At 47.6% G+C, this 12,637-nt stretch overlaps 1 protein-coding gene across 4 annotated transcripts in view; it reads right to left on the reverse strand.

Moving 5' to 3' along the window:
• DPF3 (double PHD fingers 3) overlaps positions 1 to 10,034 on the reverse strand; it is a 257,321-nt gene extending 247,287 nt beyond the window's left edge. For all 4 annotated transcript variants that reach the window (XM_032837279.1, XM_032837280.1, XM_032837282.1 and 1 more), the window contains exon 1: positions 9,993 to 10,034. In XM_032837279.1, the coding sequence (XP_032693170.1) occupies positions 9,993 to 10,024 (32 nt within the window). In that variant the 5' untranslated portion in view covers positions 10,025 to 10,034. The remainder of the gene's footprint in view (positions 1 to 9,992) is intronic.
• Positions 10,035 to 12,637: the final 2,603 nt, after the last annotated feature.

Genomic DNA, 12,637 nt, shown 5'->3' on the forward strand with positions numbered 1-12,637 from the left:
AGCCGCCTGTTAATTTTTCTTGCTTGTTTCCACTTAGCATTCATCACAGGCAGAACCACCATAGAGCGCTCCCACGATAATAGATGGTTCTGCATTGGCTAAGTCCTCAGGGAAAATAATTAGCAGGAGAGAATATATTCTCTCCACTCCCACTACCCCATCCACCCTGCCCTCCCCCATCCCCAGCACCACATTGCCTCCCCTCCCCACCCCCAATCCACAGTGGTTTCCCTAGGAGAAGCCTAGGGGGGTAGTCCCGCCTTCTGGCTTACAAGGACTTACTTTGCCCTGCCAAAGAACCAGAGTCTGGAAGGAGACACGGACAGACTGGAGGCCTTCCTTGGAGGGGAAGCTCCTGGATGCAGGCAGGGAGGCTACCCTGCTGCCCGAGTTCTGAGGGGCAAGCTGGCCATCGGTGTTGGCCAGGACAGGATGAAGAAAGCCCCGAAGAGGGTGAGAGAGTTCTCCCTGAGTTCACCGGGCAGCAAACAAAGATATGTAAAGAGTTGTTAGTTGAGGATAATGGGAGCCCAGATGACATTTTTTACTTAATTTGCTTTTATAAGGTAAAGGAATATTGGTGTGTTGTAGCAAGCTTGAATTTGAAGGCTGGTGATGAAGATGGAACTCTCTAGAATTTTGACCTCCGCCACAATGCGCCCCATGGTCTACTTTTACATAAAGAATCAACTCGGGCACCTGATCTCCTGTGTTAAAAGCGCACCTTCCTCATTGACCAGCAGACTGAAGCTCGAGCCCCACCGCCGCCACTCCTCTCCTCCTCTCTTCCTTAAAGTTGACTTGATAGAAGGAGTCAGATATTGCCAGATGACGGAAGCCCAAGCTCCCGGAAAGCTCTCCCCTCTGCCCTCCGAGCTTGTGTTTCCTCTGATGTTGTGGGGCCCACTCAGTTCAGAGCTGACAATGGGAAAAGAAATGAGGGCTTCCCCTAAGCTCATATTCTCACCTATTTCAAACCCAGACAATGGGGGAAATCCCAGTGAGATCTGGGGCTATTTACACGCAGCTGGATGAGTAAGGCTTTGCATTTCCTGAGAAACAATGATTAGGCTTGCTGTGTAAGGCCATGCTCATTTCATTTATTTGAGTTTTAATGTATAAAAATAATGTTTAATATATGAGGAATGGTTGACTCTGAGAAGGCCTCAGTCTGCTCCCTGAAACCGCCGTCCTCCTAGTTACACGTCCCATGTGCACTTTACACCTGTGGAAATGTCTTCGCACCCATTATTTCGGACACCTTGGGGGCCAAGCAGGGCCAGGTGCAGGGTGAAGGGAGGAGAAAGGAGACCTCCCAAACCCTTCTTGCTGAGGAAGCCGATAGGTCTGATTTACTAACTCTGGCCTTTTAAGCTGTCCCATGCTCCCCCGTGCTCCCTTGGCCCCCTGTTGGGAAACGAAACTTCCACCCTGCCCAGGAAACAAACCATACCTTCACTCCAAGGCTCACCAGGTCCTGGAGCCTCCCCACACCCAACCCTGACACACCCCGTGCCCTCCAGAGGCAGTGGAGACAAGGGGAATGCGATCTGCATGGCTGGGGATAAAAGTAGGGAGTCTTTGTGTTCTCAAAGGAGTCACCTGGCCAAAAAAATAATGGTATTCCTACAGGGGAGAGGGGATAAGGAGGTTGCATTTTACAACAGTATTAGTATTTTTCCCTAAGTTTACAAAGTGGGGATTGCCTCTACTATTTAGAAATATAGTTCCTAAATTTTAAAGAGTCTAAAAATGAAGGGCATATACCCAAGAGAATTGAAAGCAGGAACTCAGCTATGCACACACCCATCTTCATAACCGTGTTACTCACAATAGCTAAGAGACAGAAGGAAGCCAAGTGTCCCTCTTCAGGGGAGTAGATCAACAAAATGTGGCATGTACCTAACCATGGAGAATTATTCAGTCATTAAAAGGAAGGAAATTCTTGGAGCTCCTGGGTGATACAGTCGGTTAAGCATCTGACTCCTGGTTTTAGCTCCAGTCCTGATCTCAGGGTTGTGAGATGGAACCCCAAGTCAGGCTCCCTACTAAGTGGAGAATCTGCTTAAGTTTCTCTCTCCCGCTCCCTCTGCCCCTCCCTCCTTTCACACTCTCACAGGCTTGCTCTCTCTCTCTCTCACTCTCTCTCTCTAAAATAAATAAATACACCTTTTTTAAAAAAGGAAGGAAATTGTGGCACATTTTACAACAGAGGTGAACCTTGAGGACATGATGTTAAGTGAAATAAACCATCACAAAAGGACAAATATTGTGTGATTAGGTGCTTAGAAAAGGCAAATTATAAAGACAGAAAGCAGAATGGCTGTTACCAGAGATGGGGAATTACTATTTAATAGGTACAGAGTTTCTGCTTGGGATGATAGAAATATTCTGGAGATGGATTCTATCAATGGTTGCACAACATTATGAATGTACTTAATGCCACTGAATTGTACACTTTAGAATGGCTCCAATGGCCCATCTATATGTCACCAATGTTAAATATACATGTTATGTATAGTTTACCACAATGAGAAAAAAATTAAGGGGCTGCGTCTCTCTGCTGGAGGTCACGGTAACCATTTTGGTTTCTCTCTTATTTTGCCTGAGAATCACAATTTGGGCTTCTGTGAATTCTCTGATGGGTTTTGCAACCCCTCTTCCTCCTTTAGGCTTGTAGAAAATTACCAAAGGAGGTTTCAACCAAAGGAAAGCCTGATAATAACCCCCCCAGAGGAATCTGGGATGTTCTGGAGGCACATCACAAGAGGAGGAAGAGGAGAGGCAATTTAGATAACTGCTAATACCCACCAGGATACAGCTAGCCCCTGCAAGTCTGCTAGCCTCCTCCATTCCCTCAGCAGCAACACGGGGTCCACTAAAGGAAGCACGGTGAGACATTAGTACAGGTCCACTTACTTCAGCTCACTAAACAGACAGGGGTCTGCAGCTGCCCATATGGAAGTGAAGTAAGCACTTTTATTTCCATGTCAATAGAATGGGTGCTATAGGGGAGGAGAGACCATGTCCAGGGAGACTGTGGATAAATGAAATCCAAAAGAGAAAAATCTTCTGCTTGCTTCCCCCTCTCCCTCCACACATGTAAAGAAAAGAAGGTGGGGGGAGGGGAGGCAGGTGTTGTCAATAATTCCAGTCTTTTCCACCACCAAAAACTTTATCTGAGTGCTAATAAACAGCAAAAGAGGCCAGATAAGTCTTCCCACTTCTCTCTCCACCCTCTGGTTGGGGTCCTAATGAGAAGAAAAGTGTTTGCAGAGGAGAATCAGAAGAAAAACCCATGTTCTAAAGGGCCCACCACCTGGTCCTCAGCCTTAGGTGCTGAGAAGGGAAAGGGGTGCCATCCGGGTTAGAACCCCAACCGGTAGCATGATGTGGCAGGACTGGACCCAAGAAGATGAAACTAACAAAAAAAACCTCCCCAGTCTTAACAAATCCCCCTCAGAAACACGCTTTAAAAATGAGAAAGAGGGGCGCCTGGGTGGCTCAGTGGGTTAAAGCCTCTGCCTTCAGCTCAGGTCATGATCTCAGGGTCCTGGGATCGAGCCCCACATCGGGCTCTCTGCTCAGCAGGGAGCCTGCTTCCCCCTCTCTCTCTGCCTGCCTCTCTGCCTACTTGTGATCTCTGTCTGTCAAATAAATAAATAAAATCTTAAAAAAAAAAAAAAAATGAGAAAGAATTTGAACTTTGGCCCCTAACCATCCCCCCTCTCCTAATCAACCATAGTAAGAGCTACCACCAAGCTTTTGACCTGAAACGAATCTGGGCATCCAATTGGGAATTTGGGTGCATCCCCCTCGTCTTAAAGACAAGGGGTCTGCAGCTCAGAGAAGCTCTGTGTCCAAGATTCAATGGCGGGTTCGTGGCACCACTGGGAGCAGGTGCTCAAGGCTCTGGATTTCTCTCTCAGAGCTTTTTCTCCTCCGTGACTCTGAAGTCATCACAGCTACAGAGACCGGCAAGTGGTGAGAAATGAACATGGGAGAGTGACACAGTTCGAGACAGGGGCCACACTGATGCCAGGTGGGAAGTTGGAGATGCAAAACCTTTTCTGCTGGAGCTTCCAATGGCAATTAGTACACACAGCAGGTTTTCAAAGTGAATAACGACACAAATGCGCTCATGTCACAGCAACCTGAGATGACCACAGTCTCTGGATTCAGTGGGGGTGGGGAGGGGGCAAAAGGGGGATTAGACATGTGTCATCATTGTTTCCCAGACTCCTATCCAAGACCGGGATGGAGAAGGACTCACTGTGGGCTATTCGAACCCCATTATTAGGCACTCTGAGTCTAATCCCCTTGCCCCTCCCTGCTTCCAAACACAGCCCCTAACTCTTAGCCTTCTCAAGGCTTCTCTCTCCCCTTCCCACACCCCACACCACTACTATTCACAAACACAGCCTAGAAATTCCCAACACAGCCCTCTCCCCTTTTCCCACCCACCCCCACCCAACACCTTCTAACCACTGCTTTTAAAACTCTGATGCAAATCACAGGCTTCAAAAACCTTCCTTGGGTGACAGTTTTACGATGCTAAGCTCCATTCATCCATATGGCCTGACAGACTGTGAAACACTAGTAATCGGACCAATAAGAAAAACAAATTAGAAAAACACCACAACACCTCATCTCGCCCCAGTCACTGACACAACTAAAGAAAACTTTGGAACTTACTATATAGATCATAATATTGGGCTCTCTGCCTGTGAAACAATCATCTTTTCAGAGTTCCGGACCACACAGAGGTTTTACCCACTCACCTACTCGCCACCCATCCCAGCCCCAGGCCACACTTTATCTTTCCTTGTTAAAGAGCTACATAGTCAAAGACTATCTCGAGCTGGGAATCACACTTACAGTGGCTCCTGCTGGATAAACCAAGGCTGCCCAAAAACTCTTCAGCAGGTTGTGGTCTTTCTTTGACCCTGGGCTTGCCACATTTGGCTACACTTCTGTCTTCTACTGACTTTCAGAACATTCAAAAACCACAAAAGTTATTTTGTCGAGGTTGGGATAATAAACAGACCTGGATTCTGGTGTCTTTTATGACCCACCCACCCCCACCACCACCACCACTACCATCGGTGGAAACTCTGCTTTGAAAACAGAGAAGTCAGCCTCAGTTTCCTTTCTGTTTCTGGTGCAAAACAAAGCCTGCTGACCGTGGCATTTTATTTTTTGCCTTGATCTGAGCAGAGGGCTCTGAAGCAGCTTTAGACATTATGGTCTTTCTCAGATGTATCCAAATTCCAGCTCCCTGCATGATTACATAAAGACAGAGAAAGATGAGATGTCCAATTAAGTGTCCTCTGAATGCCAGCCCACCTTGGGGATCTCAGCATTGTCCATTCTCTTAGCCATCCCTAGAGGTCCCCCAGGTGGTCTGCAAGGCAGGCTATTTTCAGAGATTTACCCTGGGACAATGCCTCTACTTGGGTTCTGGCAGAAATTAATATCGTTTATGGGTATCTCATCAAAACCAGACACTCTTCCTGCTGAAAAATAATGTGTGCTAATGAAGTTTGGAGAATTCAGGGATTTTTTTTTTTTTTTTGAGTGGCAACCAGAAGTAGATGGAGAAGGTGTCTCTTAGGCATCTGTTGGCTTAAAATATCTGAGGGTCCTTTTTCATAAGGGGCTAAAATAATGTCCATAAAAGGCAACAAGTTCACAAAGTCCCAACCTCCATATCCCCCACTTAGTACCTACCCACGGTCCCCCCTACTCAGACAGAAAGAGCTAAGAGGAGATTAGAACCAGGAATGCAGCTCCCCCCACCCTCTCTTCCCTGATATCTAAACTGAGTGCCACAGCAAGAGTGAGGTCTGGCTCCCAAGTGACCACAATTGCACAACATTCACAGGCAGTGAAAACACTTTAGATTACAATACAGTATATCCATATCCTAGGATGTATAAAGAGATGAAGATTTGAAGTCCATCTACTCACATGACCTGTTGTTTGACCTTGGCTAAGTAAGTGTGTATTTACTTCTCCCAGAATTGTGTCCTTAATGACAAAACAGATATAGACACATACCTCCAAGCAAGGGAAACTACTTACAAAAGAGTTCCAGTACAATTATGTATCTGTAGTTTCACAGTTAGAAGCATGACGAAATAGTTCACTGGTCTCATTCTTTTTAAACAAATAGTTACTTGAGGAAAAGCCCTGTTGGTTTATATAGAATAATTAAATAATAATAACAGTTATTCTTTTCTAAGCAGGCAGTTATAATAATAGATACGTATGTGCATAATCAAGTCTGGCAGAAGGTGGCAGACATTCCCAGTTAAGTGCATACAAACCAGGGTTTTGATAACTTAATAAAAGAGTAACTTGTTTAAAGTGTTGACAGCAAATTTGGGGGAGGGTTGTTTACTTGAACTAGAATATCGAGAAAGATTAGAATTTATATTAAAAGTATCATGTTTCCTAGATATGCAGAAATCAACCAGAATACATTATGTGACTTACTTCTACATAGACCTTTACCAAATCCATATCTATGTTACCTGCATGGGTTTTACCTCACTACATGGCCCTTCGCTTGCTTGTCCATGTAAGAAGTGAGGGTTACTCACAGTCTAAGCTCAGACAATGTAGCTGCTAAATTAAATAATGTGTAATACCCATTTACACATCATACAAGTCTATCAATGCTGTTAAATTCTATTTGTCCAGATGTGACTGCTTGGTTGTGGGGCCACCCGCCGTGTCCTCTCTGTGATCTGATCAGTCCAGGCGGCTCCTGTTTCTGCCTCTAACACCCTGTTGGGCAGTAATAAGATGTTAAAGGCGCCAACAGAGAGAAACCAGACTGTCAGCTTCAGAGAGGAAGGGGGTGAAGGGTACGAGGAGGAGGAATAAGAAAGGGAGTTGAGGGGAGATCAAAGACAGGCAGGAAGAAAGCCAAACTGCTAAGAGTGGAGATGTGGTTCCAAGGAGCTTGGGACCCTAAGGAAGACCCCAAAGCAATGAGATTCAAATTGTACCATCCAGTCACCCGAGCTATTAAATTATTAAATGTTCCACATGGAAAAGCTATAATGAAAAGTGGTCCATACTCTGGGTAGACAGAGCCCTACAGAGGTGTTGCATGAAACCCGAGCTTACTTCTCCCCAGCATATAAAACCTACCACCACTTTATTCCCCAATCCTAGAGGAAACCTTTGTGTGATGGTTTCTGTAGGGGGCGTCCCTGTTGCTAGCTTTTTTTTAGGAAAGGAAGAGAGAGACTCCGACGCACACAGAGAAAATGCTAATGTCTTTCAGCTCCTTTTCATTGTCAGGAGGGACACAAGAGGATAAAAACCTAGCTCTCCAAACCATTCTCCCTGCTCCCCTCCTCCCAACACCACTATCCATCCCTTTAGCTGGACGTATCTCTGCGCTTTGTTCTAATTTATCCTATGCATAATTTATTTACGTGTGTATTGTTTCCCGATCAGCAACTTTTAAAAACAAATGAAATGTATAAGATGTTTTATTAAACAAGTTGTTTTCTAAAATTAAGGCTTATGGTGTAGGTTTCCCAATAACAACGTGTGTGCTCCTGCATTAGGAGTTAAAAACCATCCGGAGCGCAGGAGCCAAGCCTCGCGGGGAGAGGGAGGTGAGTATTGTTTACACCCCCTTACCTCCAGGGAAAGGGTTTGGGATGCAAAAAGGAGAGGCTAACTAAAAATGACCACTCAACTCCCATCTAGAAAAAGCAGGCAGGGGTGTTGTGTATATGCTAGCGCGTGCGTGTGTGTGTGTGTGTGTGTGGCGACACAGAATTACAAAACATCTCATTGCAACTGTCTCTAATTATACGAAGTACGAGTATAATAATTCAAAACTAATTCCACTAAACCAGCCCGCTTCTCCGTCCCTTCCTCCACCTCTAATGCCACCCTACTCAGACACCCTCGCCAAACACGCACCCTTCTGCAGTTCAAAAAACAAACAAACAAAAAACTGGAGCGAGCTGGGAAACCCTGGAGCGTAGAGATACTGCGCCTGCCCGCGCGTGAGCAGGCTCCAGGGTAACGATGGTACCGCTTTCCCAGTAGGAAACAAACCTGGCGCACATGTGAAATTGATTTCTCTAACTTGAGTTTACCAGGTGGCATCCGCCCGCCTATGTGATTTCGGCTGGAAATGGGGAAACTGCAAACCAGCTGTAGGTTCGGTAGAAACTCACAGCATCAGCCGTGTGGCTGCGCGAGCGACCCGGAGCGAGGATGCGGCGAAGTTCTCCCATTTATTCTGCCATAAAACATTTTCTTTCTCGGGTGAAACGCTGTGGCGTTCAAGTGCAGTGTATCGGAGCCTGCGAGCGAGAACTAAAGCCGGGCGCCGCTCTATGATCAACATCATCTTCCAGTATCCTCTTAACGGCAGCTTTAATAGATATGCGTATTTAAAACTCCGATACGGGGGGCATTACTACCTTTTTCCCTATTACTGATAGGAGATAAGCTGGTGCAAACACGTGCTATTATCCTCGCGCGTTCCTTCGCGCTAGGAACATCCCCCCCCCCACCGCGCCCCCCCTCCCCCGGTGCGAACCTGGTTTTCAACTCCAGGAGGAGCCTGGGGTGCCAAGGCGGTGCGCTGAATTGAAAGAACCTGCACGGGCATCGGTCACACACCCGGGAGAATTCTGCATAAAACGCCCCCCACCGGCACCTCCCCCTCCCTTCGCCCTCGGCTTCCAGCCCAGCTGGGAAGTCCTGGTCCCAGAGGCGCGGACCCCCGAGCCACGTCGCGCGGCGATCTGGAGGGGAGCTCTCCTCTGCCAGCATCCTTGCCAATAGCACCCCTTGTAGAGCGACGCTAGTTTTCCGAAGCTCCGCGATTGCGTTCGGACTTGGCGGCTTAACAGTTCCACCGACTGGAAGGAAGGAAGGAAGGAAGGAAGCCAGGATGAAAAGGAGGAGGAAGGCAGGCAGGCAGGAATTGGCTGTCGGACTCGGGGACTGGTCCCCGCATGTCCTCGCCCAGCCCGCCCCCCTGCGTCCGGGATCTGGGCGTCCGCTCAAAGTCTCCCGGCGGCGGCCAGAGGCACCTGCCCCTCGCTCTGGCCGGGAGCAGAAGCTGCCGGCTTAGGCGGGGAGCCCCAAGCTGCCTCTCCGGCCGCTTCGGCTTTTCACCCAGAGGAGGCGAGAACACCATTCATAAGACCTGCAGGTTCCCTGCCTCCAAATCAACCCCAAGTTAACCCGAGTCGTTAATATACTACAGCCAGCTCACCCACAAACACACACACATACACACACACACACACACACACACACACACCGGTGACCGCCCGGAGCGCCGTCACGCTCGGGGGGCTACCCCGGCAGGAAAGCCCCGGGCAACCACCTGGGCCCCAGGGCTCCCGGGACCCACTGCTCCCCCTGCGGTCCTCCCAACTCCGGAAGGTTTGCACAAACTCCCCGCAAGCGATCGGAAGGCGTAAAGCGCCGGGCAAACTCCGGAGGTGCCGCGGTCCGCTCGCCCCGGCGGACCCAGCCGCCCGGCGGGGGCTGCGGACTCAGGAGGAGCGGGGCTCAGCCAAGTGCACCCAGGCGGCCCCTGCCCGGCGCTCGCCCCCAGCTCGGCCGCCCCCCGCGCCGCGCTCGCCGCCCCGCGAGGCCGGGCACTCGAGGGACCGTGCTGTCCCCGAGCTGCCCACGACCCCCCTGTAGAGCGCTCGAGCGCCTGGCTCCCCTGCCGAAAACCCCTCTCGGTGCGCCCTCCAATTAAGCACAACACAAATGTAACAATTTTCTTCTTGTTAATTGCATCTCTTGACATTTCTGCGCGTTGGGGGGAAAAAAAAGAAGATGAAGAAGTAAGAGCTGAAAGAAAAGAGAAGCCCCGCCGCCGCTGCAGGCGCCTGCAAGCGCAGTGCATTGGCAGCGCTCGGCACGCGGAAGGCGCCTTTTTTTTCATATTGAAACCAGGCGGAATATGTACATTTTTTAGTCTTACTTACGCTTTCAGGGGGTTGTGAATGACAGTCGCCATTTTGCTACAATGTAACAGAATATTGTCTGTCTCAGAGTTCTAAAGGTTCGCTCAGGGGAAGCGGCGAGCCAATCAGAGCACGGGATACCGGCCTGCTGGCCAATTGGCGCTGCTGGTCGCCAGATGGGCGGGGCCTGCACGGTGGTAGTTATTAGGGGAGCTGTCAAAGCCCAGAGGTCACTCCCTTTTGTAGAGCCCGAGAGCAAGCAGGTCTTAAAGGGGCAGTACTGCGCGAGCAGCTCCTTTTCGGATTGGGGAAAGTGGAGACGCACGGGAGAGTATTCTAGTTTGGTTTGAGATCCTACTTTCTGAATAATTGCAGAGAGTTTGCGCTCCTGAACAGAAATATTTAAGTATTGCCAACAAACCACTGAACCCCATTCATTAGCTTTTGGCTTTGCTGTTAACGTTTCTAATCCCCCAAAGGGCAAATCCCCTAGTTCCCTTGTAGAAGTTGGAAGGCTGCCGTTTCGTCTAACAAATTACTACACGTGCCCAGCCGTTTGCTAATGCTCTGGGTCCTAAGGCTTTTTAACATTCTCATTCCCGTAGTGTTTTCTTTATCTCGGCCACCTCTCTCTCTGTCTCTCTCTCTGCTCGCTCTCTCTCTCTCTCTCTCTCTCTCTCTCTCTCTCGGTTTCTTGGAACTGCAGCCGCCGTTCCTGGCGACTCCAGGACAGCAACTCCCCTCCCCCTGGAATGTCTCAATGTCAGGCTCGCTCCCTCCTGCAGCCAGGGCTTTCGTTACGTAATGCGCGGTGGTCACTCTACGCGGTTCCCCACTACTACCTCTTCTCATCTACACCCCCACCCCCACCCCACCCCCGCCGAAACTTCTGAAACGATCAGATTCCGGCCGGCTGGGGAGCCAAGTGGGACCTGGCGCTCTGATCTTTAGGCTTAGGGACAGAGAAGGTTTAAGAAAACTTTTGGAAACGCTTTCTGCTACTAGGAAAGAGAGTAACTAGACCGAAGGTATTGCCAGAGTCTCTTTCCGGGAGTAGCACACGGGATTCTGGCGTCACTTTTCACTATTGAGATACAAGGTGGAAAATCTGCTACTGAATAATCCGCTGTGACCCGAGGCTTTCGTTGTCTGTGTCGGCTCCAAGTCAGCTTGAACTCCTCACTGGCAAACCCCTGACAAAACTGGGAGACTTCTGTGAAGCCAGGCTTCCACTGGGCAGCCGGGGAAGCTCCCCAGTAGATAAAATCGCACTAAATCATGAATAGGGGCCTCGTTAGCATACAGAAATCTGGCTAACATCCCAAAGTTGTTTAATCAGGTCAAATAGCTAAAATAGCGGGGGAGGGGTTTAAGAAGATTGGAGATGCCAAATTGCCAGTTCTTTGGAGCTGTGCCCTCTCACTTCCTTTCTCAGGGCTCCTCTCACGTCAATGAATTAAAATAATAATAATAACAACAACAACAACAACAAAGTTCCAGAACTTTCAGAGTTCAAGTCCATACACTGTTAGAGTTACAGAAAAACAGAACAGGGCTGAATGGGTATGTTTGTAAGGCTTGAAATTTAAACTCCTTCTTTCTGCCTAATTAATAGCATAGGCCAGTACTTTTTGTCACCCCCTTGCACAGCATCTTGCCATTTGAAAAAATTATCCATTTTTCTAAAATGAAAGTTTGAAAAATCCCTTTCTTATTAATTTGTCAAAGGAATAGTTCAGAAGCTAGTTCTTAGCCTGGGACGGGGTTTAAGTACATTAAAAAGCAAGCACTGTATTCAGACCTAAGAACTATGATGAGTTTTAAAATAGCAGCCAGAACTCCCACCAACCTCTTTGAGATATCAAAACCACAGCAGTTCAGACTGGAAGACAACAGCATATTTTAATATACGCAGCTTGATAAAGGAAGCAAGAAATGTGGAGCCTACCCTGAATGAGGCTTATAGTTTAATAGGAGAAGGAAGACAAATTTATATTACAAACTGAAAAGATATATAGACTCTGAACATGTATAATCATTTATGTGTTAAGGCCCAGATGCAGAAACCAGCATAATGCCTAACTACCTGGCACACTTGAAAATGGAAGATCAAATCTGTCTTCACTTTGAGAAATTTTATCCAGAACTTAAACACTTAAGTTGCATTTTATAATGACTGAACTGGAAAAAATAATGAATTAAAGACAATCTTTTTAAAGTAGGCTACTCTTGCTTTTTATAATCTAGTGAATGTCATTTTAAGTCTATCAGTGGTATGACTTTTGAGTAAACAGGAATTGTTGTGAATCCACCTTTCACAATTCTAAGACATATAAGAGTTATTACCTTAACTTTGGTTTTTATACCATTGATCAAGGTTTTGTTTTGTTTTGTTTTTTCCAATGGTAATGGAAAGAGACTCTCAGTTTGCAAATGGTCTGATCCCTCAGCAGTGAGGCCAGATTTTCCAAATAGGGCTTAAGATGTACTGATCCTGGCCCACAAAAAGCCATATGTTTTTTTTTGCCAGGACACTCAAAAGCAAGGGTGCTTAGAGTAGACATGTTTAAAGGAGAATGAATCTTGAACAGTTTCGGGGAATGCAAAGTTTCACATTAATTTTGCAAAGAAGTGGTAAATATGGTTAGAAGTATGGACCTCAAAAT

This window comes from Lontra canadensis, unplaced genomic scaffold, assembly GCF_010015895.1.
Source record: "Lontra canadensis isolate GAN:19392208 unplaced genomic scaffold, GSC_riverotter_1.0 scaffold98, whole genome shotgun sequence".
Classification (NCBI taxonomy): domain Eukaryota; kingdom Metazoa; phylum Chordata; class Mammalia; order Carnivora; family Mustelidae; genus Lontra; species Lontra canadensis.